Source organism: Panthera tigris, chromosome B2 (assembly GCF_018350195.1).
Source record: "Panthera tigris isolate Pti1 chromosome B2, P.tigris_Pti1_mat1.1, whole genome shotgun sequence".
Taxonomy (NCBI): domain Eukaryota; kingdom Metazoa; phylum Chordata; class Mammalia; order Carnivora; family Felidae; genus Panthera; species Panthera tigris.
The window spans coordinates 44,409,573-44,431,405 of NC_056664.1; the positions used below are offsets into that span (position 1 = coordinate 44,409,573).

Consider the following 21,833-nt stretch of genomic DNA (forward strand, 5'->3'; position numbering starts at 1 on the left):
TGAAAATTCTCGGGCCCTGCCCCAGACTTGCTGACTGAGAAGCCCTGAGGGTAGGCTCCACCATCTGTGTTTAAGAAGCCCTCAGGGGATTCTCAGGCTAAAGTTTGGAAAGCTGCTCTGAGACATCAAGGCTTTCCTCATTTCTATTTGCTGTTGCCTTTGCCCTCAATACTCTTCCTTTATTCCCCATTCCATCAGATTTCTGCTTAAATGCCACTTTCTCAGGGAGGCCTCCCCTGACCACCCTTTATAAAATGTGAACCCTCCCCTGCCTCAACACTTTCCCCCTGTTGTTCTTTTTTTCTTTTATTGCTCTTTTCACCATCTGCTACTCAAGTTCATTTATTTGTGTGTCTCTCCTCCCTCCCCAGTCAAGAATATCACCTCCTTGAGGGCTTTGTTTTATTCCGTTACATCCCCAGCAGGTAGAACAAAGTCTAGGACACATTAGGCACTTAATAAATATATGCTGCACGAGCAACTTGGGTAGTGAATCTCCTGAGCCTTCTTTTTTTTTTTTTTTTTTTTAAACCTTTTATTTTTTTTTTTAATTTTTTTTTTTTAACGTTTATTTATTTTTGGGACAGAGAGAGACAGAGTATGAACAGGGGAGGGGCAGAGAGAGAGGGAGACACAGAATCTGAAACAGGTTCCAGGCTCTGAGCCATCAGCCCAGAGCCCGACGCGGGGCTCGAACTCACAGATTGCGAGATCATGACCTAAGCTGAAGTCGGACGCTTAACCGACTGAGCCACCCGGGCGCCCCCTGAGGCTTCTTTTTAAGGGATATGTGCTTCTTTGAGAATTCCTCCCCCCAACTGCTCTGCTCTCTCACACCTCCATGACCTCATCTATGCTGACCAGCCTGGGCACCAAGGTCTGAATGGGTTTGTTCATATCACTCTGGAAGAGTCCAGCTCTCACCTGCATCCCTAATCCAAACCAGGTGTCAGGAAATGTATGCTTTTGTTCATGACATGCCTAAGGCAGAGAGGGGATAGATCAGCACATACTACCCCTATCAAAAAGGCAATTCTACGCCGATGAGGCAGTCGTGTCATTGCTATTTGTTTTTGTTTAATTGTGCTGTGATTGTATACATAGGTTAGGCTTATGGAGGTTAGGAAATGTGTGCATGGAGGGGCACCTGGGTGGCTCAGTTGGTTGAGTGTCTGACTCTTGACTTCAGCTCAGGTCGCGATCTTGCAGGTCATGGGTTCAAGCCCTGCACTGGTCTCTGTGCTGATGGTGTGGTCCTGCTTGGAATTTCCTCTCTCTCCCTCTCTTTCTGTCCCTCATACACACTCTCTCTCTCAAGATAAATAAATAAACTAAAAAAAAAAAAAGAGATGTGTGCATGGGGCAAGGGATGATACAAGGGTAGCCTTAGTCATTAGGAAGTGAAACCACAGCTTCTCCTAATACCTACAACCCCAGGGGTGTCCTTTATCATGAATGAGCCATCAGCTTTGTCACATGGGACCTCTGTTACCATGTGAGGCTATGGTGATAATTCTCTAGCTTGGTTTCCCAGCTGTAAATCAGGAACTGTTCTCACAATGATATAATCTACCGACCCTGTTTGAAGTCCTTTGTGTTTTACAGGGGAGGCTGCTTATCAAATATGAGTGTTATGATAAGAAGAGACATTCTTTTACGTGCTCATAATTTTCCCCACAAGGGTCTTCCCTTTTAAGAATCCTATTTTCAGAAACACAGTGAGGCCAGACTCAAAGAATACCATCAGGGAGAAATTTTATTGTGCTAAGCTCCTGATAGATATTTGGAGATACAGTTTGAGTGGATTTATCCATATTTGCCTGGCCTTTATTGCAAGGGCATTATCTTGAGTTTGGCTTTGGAGAGTATCATTGTTTATTCATGGGGCAGAGAAAAATCAACCCATTTACCTACAGTCATGAGGAAGGATGGAACAATAGCAGAGAGTGCCCTGAAAAGGAAGTCAGGAGTTCTCAAGCTCCCTCAACTGTTGACCACCTAGTGCCTTACTTCCTGTCTCAAGATTCCCTTGTGCCCTCCTCAAGTATGAGAGATTTGGAGTCAATGATCAAAAACATGCCTTCTAATTCATTGCTTACTTTTAAGATTCTTGGACCAGGTTTCTTTTTCCAAAATGAGACCAAGGATGTGATAAGACATGATATTTATGGGTTGTTTACATTTACTCAATTAGAGGAAATTTTGCCTATTTCAAAGTGACTTTTATCACATGAAGACGAACACTGAAAGATTTACAATGGAAAAGATTAATTTTATTATGAGAAATGCCTTTTAGTAATGCTCATTCAAATATGTATATTTTTAAATCTGCATCTAGCTGAAGGCTTGGACCTCTTTCAAGGGGACATCCTCCTAAGGGTGAGTACCTGTTAAGGACATAATGACGATCCTCAGTACTGGCTGTTTTTTATGACTGGGAGCCTCTGCTGTGTCCAGCCCTGGCATGGGCACTGTGGAGGACATGAAAGAATCTAATCTATCATCTGTACCCACAGGGGCTTCAACTGTGGTCGATGATGACAAAAACAGATGAAAAATAAGTAAACAGTACAAAGAGTCTATAATTACCATATTACATGTTCACTTATTTTTCCCAGTAAGTGAATGAGAGAAGGAAATGCACCAATATACGTATCTATTTTTGAGAGACAGAGACAGAACACAAGCAGGGGAGGGGCAGAGAGAGAGAAAGAGACAGAGAATCCGAAGCAGGCTCAGGCTCTGAGCTGTCAGTACAGAGCCCAACACGGGGCTTGAACTCACAAGCCGTGAGATCATGACCTGAGCCAAAGTTGTATGCTTAACCGACTGAGCCACCCAGGTGCCCCAATGCACCAATATGCTTAAAGTGACTATCTCAACTTTTAGAAATTGTAGGTCTTTTAAATTTCGTCCTTAATAATTTCTCTGAAGTTTCCAAATTGTCTGTAATGAACTTCAGTCACTTTGGTCATCAGAAGACAAATGTGATTAAGTTGTTTGAATTGTATGACAGGTTGTTTGTGGTGTGAAAATTTAGTGAAAGAGGAGGCCAGGGGGGCCTCAAGGATTGCCTTCCTGGTCATCTTTGCCTTGTTTCCACAGAACTCCAGAAATGGCCTGAGAGACCCTAACACCAGATGGAAGTTCCCCATCCCTTACATTCTGGCTGACAATTTGGGTAATTTTAATTGTTTTAATTAGACACTTTGGGTTTTACTCTTCTCCCTCCCCACTCCTCCTGTTCATCAGCTTCAGATTGGGAGTAACACCATTGCATATGAGGGGTTCCAAGTCCTGATGGTTCTTTATCCCATGGAACGGAATGTATAACTTTATACTGACACCAGGGCAGCTTAACTGGTTGGAGATACAAGAGGTAATTTTAAAAATTACAGAATATCAAATAACAATTTAAAAATGTATAACACATTACATGTTAATAAAACCAAGGGCACCATAAAGAACAAAAATACAATGAAATATAATTTGGCTTCACCACGGTGAAAAACTTACACTTTATTTTTTTTTTAATTAATTTACTTTTTTTATGTTCGTGTCAGTATTTTCTTTTTCTTTCTTTTTTTTGTTTAAATATGAAATTTATTGTCAAATTGGTTTCCATACAATACCCGGTGCTCATCCTAACAGGTGCCCTCCTCAATACCCATCACCTACCCTCCCCTCCCTCCCACCTCCCATCAACCCTGTTTGTTCTCAGTTTTTAAGAGTCTCTTATGGTTTGACTCCCTCTCTCTCTAACCTCTTTTTTTTTTTCCTCCTTCCCCCCCCGCCATGGTCTTCTGTTAAGTTTCTCAGGATCCACATAAGAGTGAAAACATATGGTGTCTGTCTTTCTCTGTATGACTTATTTCACTTAGCATAACACTCTCCAGTTCCATCCACGTTGCTACAAAAGGCCAGATTTCATTCTTTCTCATTGTCAAGTAGTACTCCATTGAGTATATAAACCACAACTTCTTTATCCATTCATCAGTTGATGGACATTTAGGCTCTTTCCATAATTTGGCTATTGTTGAGAGTGCTTCTATAAATATTGGGGTACAAGTGCCCCTATGCATCAGTACTCCTGTATCCCTTGGGTAAATTCCTAGCAGTGCTACTGCTGGGTCATAGGGTAGGTCTATTTTTAATTTTTTGAGGAACCTGCACACTGTTTTCCAGAGTGGCTGCACCAATTTGCATTCCCACCAACAGTGCAAGAGGGTTCCCGTTTCTCTACATCCTCTCCAGCATCTGTAGTCTCCTGATTTGTTCATTTTAGCCACTCTGACTGGCGTGAGGTGGTATCTCAGTGTGGTTTTGATTTGTATTTCCCTGATGAGGAGTGACGTTGAGCATCTTTTCGTGTGCCTGTTGGCCATCTGGATGTCTTCTTTAGAGAAGTGTCTATTCATGTTTTCTGCCCATTTCTTCACTGGATTATTTGTTTTTCTGGTGTGGACTTTGATGAGCTCTTTATAGATTTTGGATACTAGCTCTTTGTCTGATATGGCATTTGCAAATATCTTTTCCCATTCTGTCGGTTGCCTTTTAGTTTTGTTGATTGTTTCCTTTGCAGAAGCTTTTTATCTTCATGAGGTTTGCCTTTGGGGATGTGTCAAGTAAGAAATTGCTTCAGCTGAGGTCAGAGAGGTTTTTTCCTGCTTTCTCCTCTAGGGTTTTAATGGTTCGCTGTGTCACATTCAGGTCCTTCATCCATTTTGAGTTTGTTTTTGTGAATGGTGTAAGAAAATGGTCTAATTTCATTTTTCTGCATGTTGCTGTCCAGTTCTCCCAGCACCATTTGTTAAAGAGACTGTCTTTTTTCCATTGGATATTCTTTCCTGCTTTGTCAAAGATTAGTTGGCCATACGTTTGTGGGTCTAGTTCTGGGGTTTCTATTCTACTCCATTGGTCTATGTGTCTGTTTTTGTGCCAATACCATGCTGTCTTGATGATGACAGCTTTGTAGTAGAGGCTAAAGTCTGGGATTGTGATGCTTCCCGCTTTAGTCTTCTTCTTCAATATTACTTTGGCTATTCACGGTCTTTTGTGGTTCCATACAAATTTTAGGATTGCTTGTTCTAGCTTCGAGAAGAATGCTGGTGCAATTTTGATTGGGATTGCATTGAATGTATAGATTGCTTTGGGTAGTATTGACATTTTAACAATATTTATTCTTGCAATCCATGAGCATGGAATGTTTTTCCATTTCTTTGTATCTTCTTCAATTTCCTTCATAAGGTTTCTATAGTTTTCAGCATACAGATCTTTTACATCTTTGGTTAGGTTTATTCCTAGGTATTTTATGCTTCTTGGTGCAATTGTGAATGGGATCAGTTTTTTTATTTGTCTTTCTGTTGCTTCATTATTAGTGTATAAGAATGCAACTGATTTCTGTACATTAATTTTGTATCCTGCGACTTTGCTGAATTCATGTATCAGTTCTAGCAGACTTTTCATGGAGTCTATTGGGTCTTCCATGGGTAGTATCATGTCATTTGCAAAAAGTGAAAGCTTGACTTCATCTTTGCCAATTTCGATGCCTTTGATTTCATTTTGTTTTCTGATTGCTGATGCTAGAACTTCCAACACTATGTTAAACAACAGCGGTGAGAGTGGATATCCCTGTTGTGTTCCTGATCTCAGGGGGAAAACTCTCAGTTTTTCCCCATTGAGGATGATATCAGCTGTGGGCTTTTCATAAATGGCTTTTATGATATTTAAGTATGTTCCTTCTATCCCGACTTTCTCAAAGGTTTTTATTAAGAAAGAATGCTGAATTTTGTCAAATGCTTTTTCTGCATCGATTGACAGGATCATATGGTTCTTATCTTTTCATTTATTAATGTGATGTATCACATTGATTGATTTGTGAATGTTGAACCAGCCCTACAGCCCAGGAATGAATCCCACTTGATCATGGTGAATAATTCTTTTTATATGCTGTTGAATTCGATTTGCTAGTATCTTATTGAGAATTTTTGCATCCGTATTCATCAGGGATATTGGCCTGTAGTTCTCTTTTTTTTTGATACAAGAGGTAATTTAAAAAATTACAGAATATCCAATAACAATTTTAAAAATGCACAACACATTATCATGTTAATAAAACCAAGAGCACCATAAAGAACAAAAATACAATAAAATATAATTTGGCTTCACCACAGTGAAAAATTTACACTTTAAATAATACTAGAGGTGAATCTAAATATATTGTCAGCATACTGATGTCTTCCCCTGTTGTTGCAAAACAAACCCTCCATCCTTTTGAGAAATAGAAAAGTCTATATTTCACATTCTCAGAGCCCTTCCTCCTCAGAAGTAACAATTTCAATTCTTTTCTCTCTTAAGATAAAGGACTGGATAAGTTATAGTTCGCTCATTGTTAGAAATAACACTTGGGGGAAATAAATAAATATTTGAAGCCACGTGTGGACACTGCCTGACCTCAAGCCACGATGATGCAATGCCTGTGCAGCCCATCTCATGGATGGGGGAAGGTCAGAGGAGAGGGGAGGCTGGGACAGGCTTGCTCTATCTTAATGGGCTGCCAGGCTACTCCCACTCTCAGGAGACATAGCTTATGTTTCAATATTTTCCACCACTGTTATTAGTGCTGATCCCTTTTCTGGAGAAGAGCTAGATATAAACAAATGCTGTTGTCCTCAGTTATTTATTATTTATTTATTTATTTATTTATTTATTTATGGAAATTTGAGTTCTTATTCCCCCAGTGTTTGCCAGCACGTTTGCAAATTTATGGAGCACCCATATTTATTGATATGTGTTTGAAGAAACATCAACTTTTGAGAGGGGTATTTTCCCCATTACACTTTTTCTTCCTGTCTGTCGCACCTGCTCTGTCCCCCTTCCATCAAGACATGGACATGATTTTTGAATCACTATTATGTGCTGGCCACTGTGCCTTCACCTAATATTGTATTTAAGCTTCGCCATGCCTCGGTGAGGCAAAAGTCAGTGCCTCACAGACTTTAATGTGCGTAAGGCCCCCCTGAGGATCTTGTGAAATTGTAGAGTGGGTCAGGGGTGAGGTCTGAGATGCTGCACAGCTGATGCTAATGTTTTTGGTCTGCCGGCCACAGCTTGAGTAGCAAGGTCTCTTTAGCAGTAATGTAGGTAACAGATTAAAAGAGCAAGCTGGAAGACAGATGGCCTGAAATAAGGTAGCAGCAGTAAAGATACAACAGTGGTTCTTAAGTAGTATCACAGGAGAATCACCTTTAGGGTTAAAAAAAGTTCAGATGCCTGGGCCCAAACCATTGGAAAAAGCCAACTTACTAGAGTTTCACTTTTGTTTATAACTCTTTTATCGACGTTAAAGTTACATGGATTGAAATTCACAAATCAGTGTAAAAGTCAGTGGCTTTTGATAAACGCATAAACTTATGGAACCCATGCTCCCATCACTCCAGAAATTTCCTGTATGCATTTCCAGCCAATCTCTACCCCACATCCAAAAGACACGACCACTCTTTACCTTATACGTTAGTTTTACTAATGTATACTGATTTACCGATTTACTAATGTATCCTGGTTTACCGATAATTGGAATCACACAGTATGTACTCTTGTATCCAGCTTCTTTTGCTCAACATGTTTTTGAAGATTTTCCATATTGTTGTGGACCAATACTTAATTCTTGTTTTACTACTCAGAAATATTCCTCAGTATTATGGCAGCTGTTTATCCCTTTTTCAGTTGATGGACATTGGGTTGTTTCACATTTGTGAAAGTCTTCTGTACAAGACTCTGATCATTGTGTACAAGTCTTTGTGGATATGTATTTTTTAATTTATCTTGGGCCAATGTCTAGAAACAGAATTGCTTGATCATATGGCAAATATATGTTTAACTTCAATAAAAATGCCAAGCAGGTTTCCGAAGTGGCTGTACCATTTTTCATTCTCACTAACGATGTAGCAGTGTTCCATTTGTTCCACATTTTCAGTAACATTGGCAATGTTTACCTTTTTAATTGTAGCCATTCTGGTGGTTGTAAAATGGACTCTCATTGTGATTTTAATTTGCATTTTCCTAATGACCAATGATATTTCCCACATTGTCATGTGCTATTGGCCATTTGTGTATCTTTTTTTATGAAATGTCTGTTCAACTCTTACCATGATTTTTTAAAAAGTTTTATTATAGTGAATATTTTCTCCCAGTCTATGACTTGCCTTTTTTGTTTGTTTTTTTAAGCAGTGTATTGATTTATTAATCTTTTCAAAGAAGCAACTTTTGACTTGTTAATTTTCTCTTGTTTGTCTGATTTCTATTTTGTTGCTTTTCGCTTTCTTTATTTTTTCCTTTCTTCTACTTCCTTCCAGTTTAATTTGCTCTTCTTTTTTTATTTTTTATTTATTTATTTATTTTTTTAACGTTTTATTTATTTTTGAGACAGGGAGAGACAGAGCATGAACAGGGGAGGGTCAGAGAGAGGGAGACACAGAATCTGAAACAGGCTCCAGGCTATGAGCAGTCAGCACAGAGCCCAACGCGGGGCTCGAACTCACGGACTGCGAGATCATGACCTGAGCGGAAGTCACCCGCTTAACTGACTGAGCCACCCAGGTGCCCCTGCTCTTCTTTTTTTAAAATGAAGGTGGAAATTTATATCATTGATTTTAAAACTTCATTTTTAGAATATAATATAATGCGATATATAATATGGCATCTAAATCTGTACATTTTATTGGAAACTATGCTTTTACTGTTTTTCACAAATTTTGCTATGGTTGTGTCTTTATTAAAATTTAGTTTAGATATGCGCTAATTTCTGTTGCAATTTTTTTAAATCAAGGGGTCGGGGCGCCTGGGTGGCGCAGTCGGTTAAGCGTCCGACTTCAGCCAGGTCACGATCTCACGGTCTGTGAGTTTGAGCCCCATGTCGGGCTCTGGGCTGACTGCTCAGAGCCTGGAGCCTGCTTCCGATTCTGTGTCTCCCTCTCTCTCTGCCCCTCCCCCGTTCATGCTCTGTCTCTCTCTGTCTCAAAAATAAATAAACTTTAAAAAAAATTTAAAAAAAAATCAATGGGTCAATTAGAAGTGTGCTTTTCAATTTACAAATATCTGTAGCTCTTCTAGATATTCTATTATTAATTTCTAGTTTAATTTTGTTGAGGTCAGAGAACATATTGTATAAGATTTCAATCTTTTGAAATTTACTGAGACATGTTTTGTGGTCTACCTTTGTAACTATTCCGTGTGCACTGGAAAAGAACTTGTATTTGGCTGGTTTGGAGCATGTTATTTTATCAACGTCAAATAGGTCAAGGTGACTGTGTTGTTCAAATACTTATATCTGCATAGAGTTTTGGACTTATTGTTTTATCTGTTACTGAGAGAGAGGTGTTAAACTCTTTGACTATAATTGTGCATTTGTTTATTTCTTCTTTTTGCACTTGCGTGAAACTGCTCTTCTGTGCAAGCACATTGTCATATCATCTTGCTAAATAGACTCTTCTCATTTAGAGAAGTTTCTCTTTATGTCTGGCAATCTTCTCTGTTTTGAAGTCTACTTTGTCTAATTTAAATCTAGCTACACCAACTTTATAAAACTTACTGTTTGCACTGTGCATCTTGTGCAACTTTTTACTTCCAACCTATCAATGTTTTTATATTTAAAGTGTCTCTTTTTCAGACAGTATATATTTGGGTCTTACTTTTTTATACAGTCTATAAACCTCTGAATTTTAACTACAGTATTTGGTGTATTTATATTTAATGTAATTATTGATATAGTTTGATTTAGAACTAACAGTTATTATTTGTCTTTTATTTTTGCTTTTATTTCTTCTTGCCTTCTTTTGGTTAAATCCAAGAATTTAAAATTTCACTTGGGGCCTGTAGTGGCTTTTCAGCTCAATCCCTTTGTATTGTTTTGTGAGACTTTGCAGTAGGGATTACAATTGGTAGACCTAATATGTGACAGTATCCTTAGACTTAATATTGTGCTGTTTTGCATAAAATGTAAGCATTTTAGAACAGTATAATTTCATTTATAACCCTTTCTTTTGTGCTATTGTTGGCTTATACTTTTCAACTGTATACTGTATAAACCTCATAATACAGTGTTATCATTTTTTGCTTTAATCAGTTGTCTTTTAAAGTAATGAATGAAAAAAATTCTCTATATTTACTTTTATACTTGCTATTTCTGGCTCTGTTCATTCCTGGAGATCTGGGCTCTTAGCTGGTATCATCTCTCTTTAGCCTAGTGAACTTTCTTTAGCATTTCTTGTAGAGCAAAACTGTTGGTGGCAAATTCTCTTCTTTCTCCAAAATCACCTCTTTTTTGCCTTCATTTTGAAGGACTTTTTTTTTTTTTTTTTTTTTTTTTTTACTGGAAATAGAATGTAAGCTGATAGGTTTTTTCCTTCTTTCTTTAAAGTTGTAATTATTGTCCTTTTCCACATTTTATTATGAAACAACTTAAATATACAAAAAGCTAAAACCATTGTACAGTGAACACTCATATACTCATCACCTACATTATACAAACAACATTCTGCTATATTTGCTTTATCTCATCCTGTCCATCTTTCTAAACTTCTGTCAATACATTCTATTTTTGATACATTTCAAAGTAATTTGCAGGGACCAGTATGCTTTACCCCAAACACCTGAGCATGCATATCTTTAACTGAAATTTAATATTTATTTATAGTTCTTTTTAATGTAAGATGTACAGAGAGTAAAATGCATGAGTCTTAACTGTACAGTTCAATGGGTTTTACATATTACACTTCTACAATGTAAACATATTCATACAACTCCTATTAAGAGCACTTTTATCGGGTGCCTGGGTGGCTCAGTTGGTTAAGCCTCCGACTGTTGGCTTTGGCTCAGGTCATGACCTCCTGGTTCATAGGATTGAACCCTGTGTCAGGCTCTGCACTGGCAGCGTGAAGTCTACTTGGGATTCTCTCTGTCCCTCTCTCTCTGCTCCTCCCTCCCTCTCTTTCTCTTTCTCTCTCTCAAAACAAATAAATAAACTTAAAAAAAAAAAGAGCACTTTTATTATCCCAGAAAGTTCTCTCATGCTTTTTATAGTTCTTCTCACCCTTCCCGAAACAACTCCTTTTTTGTTGTTGTTGTTTTTGCCTGTTCTAGAATTTCATAGGAATGGAATCATATTTTACGGGGTTTTTTTTTGATTACCCAGTAAAATGTCTTTGAGATTCACCAATATTGTTGTGTTTATCAATAGTTTGTTCCTTTTTATTACTGAGTGGCATTCCATTGCGTGAACAAAGTATATCACAGCTTAAACCAATCTCCCGTTGATAGACAACAGGCATTGATTCTACGTTTGAGCTATGATGACTAAAGCTACTCTGAACATTCTTGTACATGCATGTTTGGAATATATGCTTTCATATTCATGTCTCTGGTGTAAATATCTAAAAGTGAGGGATGCCTGGGTGACTCAGTCGGTTAAGCATCCGACTTGGCCCAGGTCATGATCTCATGGTTTGTGGGTTCGAGCCCTGCGATGCGCTCTGTGCTGAGACCTCGGAGCCTGGAGCCTGCTTTGGATTCTGTGTCCTCCTCTCTCTCTGTCCCTCCCTGCTCGCACTCTGTCTCTCTCTCAAAACTAAATAAACCTTAAAAAAATTTTTTTAAGTGAAATTGTTGGGTTATAATACAGACATAGGTTTAGCGTTGGATCTCTTTCAAAGTACTTGTACCTTTTTACAAACTTCTACAAATGAGGAATGAAAGTTCATTTACACCACTTTCCAACATTCATTGCTGTTATTTTTTTAAATTTTAGCCATACTGGTGGACATGTAGTGGTATGTAATTGTGGTTTTAGTTTACTTATTGTCATTTTACTTTCTTTTTTATTTACTTATTGTTCATTTGTATGTCTTCCTTTGTAAAATACCTGTTTAAATAGTTTGCCCATTTAAAAGATTAGTTATTTGTCTTTCTTCTTTGAGTTGTAAGAGTGTTTTACATATTCTGGATGCAAGTCTTTTGTCAGATATGTATTTTGCAAACATTTTGTCCCAGTTTGTGACAACTTTCGTGACAACTAAGCTGTCTTGAGTACAAATATTCATATTACAGATGTCACAGAGGATAGGTAAAACTTCATGAAAATCTTTCATGTTGTTGTTGTTACCTGTGTTGCTTTTTACTGTAATTTACTGTAATTTACTGATTATTCCATTGATTATTTATTTAATGACCTTGATCTAATCTTACGACATCTGAACCGTGAATCTCTAATTTGGTAGTTTATTAAATGAAATAGGGTCAGGAAACCATAAAGTAAATACTGAGTAAACTGCCAAGAACTATAAACTCTTTGAGAGAATGCACAAAAGCAAATGTACAATAAATATAATGTAACTTGATATAACATAGCTTAATTTTTAACTTAGAGCCCTACCTTCAATGAGTTGATGGGAGAAAAAAGGACACACGCTAAGTAAAACATATCTCTGTTCCTCCAGAGTATCTTTCCTCCCCACCCCATGCTTATCTTTTGCAATGCCAGCATGTGTGCTTGTTAGGGGACAGGAAAGACATTTGATCTTTGGTCATTGGTCCTAACCTACAGTTTACCAGTAAGCATCTATTGTGCTGGCCTCTTCAGGTCCATTAGGCTTCTGCTGCTTTGGTTCCAAGTTTGGGTTATAGAAATCTTTTCCAGGGGCACCTGCGTGGCTCAGTTGGTTAAACGTCCGACTTCGGCTCAGGTCATGATCCCGTGGTTTGAGTCCGGCATCAGGCTCTGTGCTGACAGCTTGGAGCCTGGAACCTGCTTCGGATTCTGTGTCTCCCTCTCTCTCTTCTCCTCCCCAACTTGTACTCTGTCTCTCTCTCTCTCTCTCTCTCTCTCTCTCCCAAAAATAAATATTAAAATTTTTTTTCTTAAAAAAAAGAAAAAAGGAAATCTTTCCCAAGGCTGTTTCCAGCGCTGTTTAGTCTTGTCGTCTCTCCAGAAGCCTTGCTGGGAAGCAAGGTAAAATACCATATGCGCTTCTCGTGCTCTTAGAGCCCATAAACTTCTCAAAACTCTGCTGTCTTCCTCCAGCAAGAAGGTTATCTTTTTAGACTGCAGTGAGCACCATTCTCACTGCTTCTCTACAAGGTACTTTATTCACACAGAAGACAAATGGCTTGCAGTCTTCTCCTCTACAGCGGGACTCTCCTGAGGCAATTGCACTCAGGATCTCTGCTTGAATGGGGAAAGGGGAAGGGAGGAAATAAGGAAGTCAGTTTATAATTTTGTTCAGCTATCCATAGGAGTGTGTTCTTATTTTGTAGTTATATTTACATTATATATTTAAAGTTTGCACTTAAGGTTTTTAAAACAATTTTTTTAGTGTTTATTTATTTTTGAGACAGAGAGACAGAGCACAAGTGGGGGAGGGTCAGAGAGGGAGACACAGAATCCTTAGCAGGCTCTAGGCTCTGAGCTATCAGCACAGACCTGGATGCGGGGCCCGAACCCACAAACCGGGAAACCATGACCTGAGCTGAAGTTGGACGCTTAACTGACTGAGCCACCCATGTGCCCCAACACTTAATGTTTACATACAGGACTAGTTTTATAGTTGTAGTTTCCAAGGAATCTACTAACTACCGAAAAATATACCCATAGACCTCTGTGGATTTCATGTGGTGGCAAGATTTTCTCTGAACCATGTTATATATATTATCTAAGGTTTAAGTAACGCTCATTGATACTTTTACTGATTTCTGCAGGGCTGAACGCCAAAGGAGCCATTCTTTACGCCTTTGAAATGTTCCGCCTCAGGTCTTGTGTGGATTTCAAGCCCTATGAAGGAGAGAGCTCATATATCATATTTCAGAAGTTTTCTGGGTAAGTATGAAATTTTACAAAGTGTGAAGCGACACATGTCTTTCAAAAGAAGAAACTGGAAAGAAACGGAAAGCAGAATCAAGTCTTGCTCTGTGAATTTTGAAACTATCGTATTTTTAATGTTCTAGATGAAGAATGAGTTGTTTGGCTATGTCTGGGCAACAGGGAGATTTATCTCAATTCTTTTCCTGGGTTTAGGTCATGTTTTAACTTGCGGAGTGTTTTTTTTTTTAGGTCAGGTGTATTAATGTATAAATTACACTCTTTTTATGGTACTGTTTTAAATTTTTTTTTAACGTTTATTTATTTTTGAGACAGAGAGAGATAGAGCATGAATGGGGGAGGGTCAGAGAGAGGGAGACACAGAATCTGAAACAGGCTCCAGGCTCTGAGCTGTCAGCACAGAGCCTGACGCGGGGCTCGAACTCACGGACTGCGAGATCATGACCCGAGCCGAAATCGGCCGCTTAACTGACCGAGCCACCCAGGCGCCCCTTTATGGTACTGTTTTAAATTATAGTACTCTATTGGGTGGACCTATACATAGAAAAGTTCTATGTACAGTTTTTACTTTGTGTTTCTCCTAGGAAAGAAATGATATATCAAGAAAGAAGCTCTTCTTTCCCAGTGGTATTTATGTCAACCAACCTGGGCTAGATGCAGTGGGGAAGCCAAGCTGTCATCTGCTGTGACGGCCCCTCTGTGTCTTTCAGCACAGACACATTTCCTCATGCTGCAGTTCCCCAAACTGCCTCTAGGTGTTGCCTGGATTTGGTTGTCTCGTTCTGATGGTGGTTTTGTTAATCATGGATGGATAGGAGATGGGGAAGGAAGTTAGCATATGATTTAGCCTCTCAAGAAAAAAAAAAATATGCAAAAAAATAGCAGTGAAAAAAAGTAAAAATTGTGGCGACCACTTAGACACGAGTTCTTTACTTACCTGAGTGCTTTTTTCCTTAGCTCGGACTTTTATTAAAACTGCAATTTATGCACACCTACTCTGGGCCGGGAAGTGTGTTAGTCTCTAGACACAAAGAAGCATGCCGCAGGGTCTTAGATCCCACAAGGTTTACAGCTGGCAGCTGGGGGTGGTGGAGAAAAACAATAGTTATATATGCTAAGGGGAGTGCCGTGGGCCATAAGAGGGCAGAAGCAGGAACTCTCACTTAGCATGTAGTGAAGCATCAGGGAAAGCCACACTGCTTGTTAAATGAAGAGGGGAGAAGGACATAGAGGCAGAAGAGAGGGAGGTACAAAATGGGGGATGGGAAGAGAGGGAGAGAAGCGGGGGGAGAAGAAGGAAGAGGAAGAGGAAGAGAAGAGAGACAAGAAAAAAGCAAACATAAACACGAATGTGTCTTACTCGGAGAACTCATGTAAGGGGCATGTAAGGGGCAGTGAGATGAGCCGTGGAGCCAGGCGATAAAACGGAAGCCTGGTAATAGACAAACCACGCGTGCGGGAGTGCCCTCTTCTGTGCGTGATTCATTATATGTTCAGTTTTCCATTTTGGAAAGATTACTCTAGCAACCGTGGATAAAGAATCGAAGTAGGGGCAAGACTGGTGGCGGGAGACCAATGAAAGAATGTCCCAATCGTCCAGGACAGAAATGAAATGGACGCACACTTAAAGAAGAGACAGTTGGAATAGAAAAAAGGGAATGAATTTCAAAACAATGAAAACAGGGGGACTTCTCGAAAGCTGGTGGCTAGTTGATGGGAAGGGTTAAGAAGAATGAGGAATCTAAGATTTTTGATTCAGTGACTGCCGGGTGGTTACTTCATTCACTGAGCTTGGGAGTATTGCCAGAAGAACCGCTATCAGGGTAAGAGACTGAATGTGTTCCTGGACATGCTCTGAGGTTCTTGTGGGTCATGTAAGTGGAGATAACCAATAGTGTTCCCACAGTTCCTCTTTTTGTGAAGGAAAAACATGTAAAGTACACCTTGGACCTCGCCAAGAACACGGATTTTAGAGTTTCTCTGCTTTTGACATGTTCGTTTTGTCCCTTGGCAACCTTTGCACTTGAAGAAAGTACGGAAGCTGGGGTGCTGGGTGGCTCAGTTGGTTAAGTGTCTGACTTCGGCTCAGGTCATGATCTCACGGGTTCGTGAGGTTGGGCTCTTGTGCTGACAGCTCAGAGCCTGGAGCTTGCTTCAGATTCTGTGTCTCCCTCTCTCTCTGTCCCTCCCCCACTCACACTCTGTCTCTTTCTTTCTCTCAAAAATAAATAAACATTTAAAAAAAAATTTTTTTAAGTACCAAAACCTTTAATTATTTATTGAAGATTTCAGGGAAAAAAGTTCATTTTCTTAACACTTTTATTTCCATTTGTAGCTACCACGGTTTCTCTTTTTTTTTTTCTCTTAAAAATAAAATGAAGCTAATACGATCACTTTCCAAAAGTTCTCTTTCCCCTAGTAAAATTCTCTGGACTTCTTCTCAGTTTGTAACTCAATCCCCAAGTACTTGATGAAGGGGAAGGTCAGTTTTAAGGGATGTTCTTTCTTGTGAAATCTGAGTCTGGGAGATTCTTACTGCCTGTGGCTTAAGTTAGGGGAACGGAAAAAGGAGGAAGAATGGTGAAAAAACTGGACCAAAGGGCCCAAAAACCTTCAAGGCCCTGGTTCCCTGAAGGGGGTGGAGGAGTTAACTGGGCTCTTTCTAGAAAGATAAGGTAAAAGAGTCAGACAGGCAGAGTTGTGGCATTTTTGCAACTTACACATTTCTGTTGGGAGAGGGATGTTTAAAAACAAGATAAATAAGTACTTCCTCTGGATTGTGGGTATTTTGCAGAGTCAACTCTAGTTTGGAATAAAATGCCACCGTCAGAGATGCAAAATGATCATGGTGATGCTTGCATAACTCAATACATTTACAAAAGAGCATTGATTGTATTCTTAAAATTGGTGAATTTCATGGTATGTAAATTATACCTTAAAAACTTGTTGGAAGATAATTAAGATCTATCTTTGAGTAGAAACCAAAGTCATTAGCATTTGAAGGTATATGATGTTAGCAATCTTGGTGACAACAATGGTGGGTAAGACATTGTGATTGTCATCAAAGAACTTCTAATCCATTGGTCACACTTAAAAGATGGGCGGGGCACCTGGGTGGCTCTGTTGGTTGGACTTCAGACTTCAGCTCAGCTCTTGATCTCACAGGTTCGTGAGTTCAAGCCCCCATGTAGGGCTCTGCGCGCTGACAGCTCAGAGTCTGGAGCCTGCTTCAGATTCTGTGTTTTCCTCTCTCTGCCCCTCCCCTGCTCACACTGTGTCTCTCTCTCAGAAATGGATGAACATTAAGAAAAAATTTAAAGTATGAGCAGATCTCTTATTCTGTTGAGCACTGGTTAGAGTATAGATCCTGTTCCACAACTTAAAGCAGACGAGACAATTCGTGGAAAGCTTCAGATTTGCCACTAGAGGCGGAAAGTTGGATTTATGAGAAAAGACAAAAAATAATTGGGAAAAAAAGGGGCAAGAGACTGCACCGTGATGAATTTAGAGAATCTGCCAGCAGTTGCTGAGTCTACTGCTTTCTGTGAGAAGTTATGGGTCCTTCTTCCCCCGAGTCTTTAGAACTGGTAGGCAGCCAGCCCTGTGCTTTCGTAGTGCTGCAGATTGGCCGACAGCCAAAGAAGTAGACTCGTCTCTTTAATGAGGTTCTTTTTCACGATTGTAAAATTGATACCTGCTCATTATAGGAAATTTGGAAATTCATTAAAGTACAAAGGAGAAAAATTTAAATCAACCACAGCCACGACCCAGAGACAACTTAATACTGTGGTACAGAGGCAATAGTGTTATACTGTGGAATGTCCTTTGAGTTTGTGGAGGTGAGAAAGAATGCCAACTTTTACTTTTTTCTACCTGGTGCATTATTAGGATTGATTTGCCTCTGAGTAGGTATCACACTGAAAATCAACCATCACTTTTATTTTTTTTTAAATTTTATTTATTTATTTTGAGAGAGAGAACAAGCATGGACCATTGTGGAGGGGCAGTTGGGGGGGGGGGGAAGCAGAGAGAGAACCTTAAGCGGGCTCTGCATTGTCAACATGGAGCCCAATGCAGGGCTCGAACTCAGAAACCATGAGATCATGACCTGAGCTGAAATCAGGAGTTGGAAGCTTAACTGACTGAGTCACCCAGGGGCCACTGGACCACCACTTTCAAAGACTGTATGTTATTCCCTGCAGGGAATGTTGCTCAGTTAACTAGTCCCCTATTTTGAACTATTAGCTTATGAGAATGCCGTTGACAATTCCTTTTTTAAAATCAAACCTAACTTCCTTCAAATTTGTGTTCTGGAACCCCATGAATTACAGCCACTTGAGAGTTCTTTAGGAGAAAATCTCCCTCTCCTCTTCTTTAAAGGTGCTGGTCTGAGGTTGGCGATCAACACGTGGGACAGAACCTTTCCATTGGCCAGGGGTGTGACTATAAGGCCATCATTGAACATGAGATTCTCCACGCTTTGGGATTTTACCATGAGCAGTCAAGAACTGACCGGGATGACTATGTGAACATCTGGTGGGATGAAATTCTTCCAGGTGTGTACAGACCCAAGGGAGTTGGGTGGGATTTACCTTGATCGCTTGTTGGGACCAACCCTGGGATGTCTAAGCCACACCGGTGTGCAGACAGAAGCTTCAGCTAGAGCACAGCAGAGGAAAAGTGTATTATTTGTTGGCCTATTCTGTGGGTGTTGCTCATCTGATCCTAACTGACCCCAGAGAAGGGCCTTAGGGAATGATGTGTGTTGGCTAACTCAATGCCAACTGAAAGTTCATCGGAAGCTTTTGCTTTGTTTCGGTGTTTTTGTTGAAAATCCATCTAGAATGCTATCATCCTGTCATCGTAAATTGAATTAGGCTTCCGAGGATGTCATGGCCATTTTTCTGGGTGTGAGATCTCATGTAGGTCTAGGAGTCTGCATGAAGTTTAGCTGAACAAAAGACGACTCTAATATATACTCAAGAACTTTGCTGGTGCTTTACCAAATCAATGATAGGTGTTTAAAAACAGACCAAAACAGGGGCGCCTGGGTGGCTCAGTCGGTTAAGCGGCCGACTTCGGCTCAGGTCATGATCTCGCGGTCCGTGGGTTCGAGCCCTGCGTCGGGCTCTGTGCTGACAGCTTGGAGCCTGGAGACTGCTTCCGATTCTGTGTCTCCCTCTCTCTCTGACCCTCCCCTGTTCATGCTCTGTCTCTCCCTGTCTCAAAAATAAATAAAACATTAAAAAAAAATTAAAAAACAAACAAACCAAAACAACAACAAAAATGAATTCTTTCATCTGAAATTGTCTCCCCAGTTGTGTTAACTCTGGCTGATGATCTGAGTTCTAGTTAGTCAAAATTGACTGGCCTTTCTTCCTCCTGTACCCCTCCTCCCCTTCCTTCTCCTCCTTCTTTCTTCCTAAATACCTCTCTCCTCCTGCCCCCAGCCACATTGTGCAAGGGATAATACAGTCTTATTTCACTTACTGTTAATGCAGGTATGTTGTTCTAACAATTTCTGTTCTGTTCTGTAGTTTCTTTAGACTTCCTTGGCATTACCTTTCCTAATTGTTTGAGACAACTAAATGGTGCTCTTAGGTATATGAAAAACACTCTTTTATCGAACAGCTTCCCAATGTGCTGGGAAGAAAGCCAATACTGTGTTTCTGAAAACATCTAGTTTTTAATTAGGACTTAGTTCAGGAAGTGGGAAAACATCTTTTTTGGCAGCAATAGATTAATAAAACTTTCATGTATTAAAATGCCTTTACCATTACCAATCGTGGTTTTCACAAAGCAAGTAATTGTCTTATAATTATCTGTTTTATTTAGATACCAGTTTCACATATGGGTTCATATACGGCAGTGCGTCTATAATGATTCGACTTTGAGGGACTCGTCAGAACCACGATTACACATACCCCACATACACTTCCACCCATCCTACCACCCAACCACTGAGCTAAAGTAATATTTTTCTTCGCCCCTCAGTCCAATCTAGAGATATATTAGCAAGTATTCACCCGGACATGAAATAACAGATCAAGTTTAAGGCATTTGTCTCCTAGATGTAAGTGTGTTAGAACTGGGTCTGTGTAGGAGGGAAAGGAGAGTGGGGGTCATTGGCCCAGGGCACTGGTAGACTGCCTGTATTTGCCTCTAGGCTTGACTTTCTTACCTCCCTGTACATATACTTGGTTCTGCTGAACATTCAATAAAGATGCAGAGAACGTTCACATTTTTCAGTCTTGGAGAACACAACGGTTAGTGTTTTAATACCATTTTAGGCCAAATAATTTCTCTTTCTCAGAGGGAGCCAACGCATTTGACAGGGTAATTTTCAGACTGGCTCAGCTCTTGGCTGAACATGAATTACTCAACACATGTTGTTTATCTCCTCCCTATATTTTCATATTCCGTATATCTAAATTGCTCACTATCTCTGGAGAACGGTTCTCAAATGAGACATCGAATTAATAAGACAGTAAGGGAGGGCACTATTATTGCTCAGGGTAATTTATAACTTTCATTGCGTCTCATCTTTCGTAGATGACTATCTAATTGTTCAACCTAAGAAGATAGTATACTGGCAACGTAGTTCTCTCCCCAAGTCCGTCTCTGTTTCCGTCTCCATCTCTTAAGCCAGAAGTGTGTTTTCTGGATCATTTCTCTCCCACCAAGGAAAGACCTCAATTTCTGAGGTCAAGCAGGATTCCGCAAACTACAGCTTGTGGGTCATATCCACTTGCTCTTGTAAATAAAGTTTTATGGCAACACTGCCATGCCCGTTTCTTCACCTATTTCCTATGGCTGCTTTTGTGCTACAATGACAGAGTTGAGTAGCTGTGACAGAGACCACATGGCTCCCAACGTCAAAAACATTTTCTGCCCGATCCTTTACACAAGAGATTTGCTGACTGGCCTCTCTGGGGTACAAGATGGCTCCCTCTTCGAGGCTCTCAGCTGCGAGTTCCCTGAAGGCAGGACCTGGCCCATTCTACTCACTGCCAGGGGCCACCACCACTTAGCATAGCTCCTCAGATATGGATAGTAGGCACAGCAAAAATGTGTTGAATAAAATTTAAAAAATTACTCAAAACATTTATGTCGTGAAGCATTGTGAAAAGAATCCTTGAGTAGTAAAGAATGAAATGATCTATTCTAACCCGGTGATTTTAGTTAAAGTTAAGGAAAACCTATCCGGTGAATTTGAGAGTGCTTTTCTTAAGATTTCATCACAAGTCACCAGGAGATCCCAGACCAAGCCTCAGTCCTCACACTGGCTGGATGTTCTTTCTAGTTCTATCCCTTAGGGTAGGACAACCTAGGGCCAAGTGTTCTGGAAGGAGTTACTTTCCCCTTCTGTTTGGCTTATTTGTTTCTTACAGTCCTGTGCCACCTTCGAAAATGCTTTGATCCCTTTCAGGTTAAGTCTCCATGAAATCCCATGAATTGGGAGGATGAAACGTTGGTATTCTCATTTACAGTTAAAATCAAGTTTTGATCAGCAGGGTTCATGGCTTTTCCAAAAGCATTTAGAGACTCCCTCCAGCACTCGCTAGACCACTTCACGTTGTGCCACTCTTCTTCAATCCTAAATGCATCCACGTTGATGTCTTCGTAAGGTAGTTAAAAACAACTGGATGGGAAACTAGAAAAGGAGAAATACATGAAGACGGGAAGTCACGATTGGGGGAGTTATGAGCCTTCTCATTCAGTTTTCCTGCCACTCCCTAAGAAGGAAATTAAAAATCTGTGAGCTTCTCATGATTGCTGCTGAAACAGTAAATTCCTGATGGCTAGTGGATTAAAGGAACATCTGATTGGTTTTCTGATCCCAGCATTTCACTCTGCAATATATATTATCTTACTTGTGTTAATCTCATAAAAATATTTTCCTTTTCTATTTTGGACGGAAAGTCAATTTTGCGCTTCCTGTTTTATTTTTCTGTCCATGAGG

The 21,833-nt window shown here is 39.9% G+C and overlaps 1 protein-coding gene across 1 annotated transcript in view; it reads left to right on the top strand.

The window, feature by feature from the left end:
• Positions 1 to 21,833, top strand: part of MEP1A (meprin A subunit alpha) — a 55,419-nt gene that overhangs the window by 21,361 nt on the left and 12,225 nt on the right. Inside the window, exons 4-7 of the mRNA XM_042987600.1 lie at positions 2,339 to 2,379; positions 3,106 to 3,181; positions 13,750 to 13,867; positions 18,251 to 18,426. Coding sequence (XP_042843534.1) covers positions 2,339 to 2,379; positions 3,106 to 3,181; positions 13,750 to 13,867; positions 18,251 to 18,426 — 411 coding nt within the window. The remainder of the gene's footprint in view (positions 1 to 2,338; positions 2,380 to 3,105; positions 3,182 to 13,749; positions 13,868 to 18,250; positions 18,427 to 21,833) is intronic.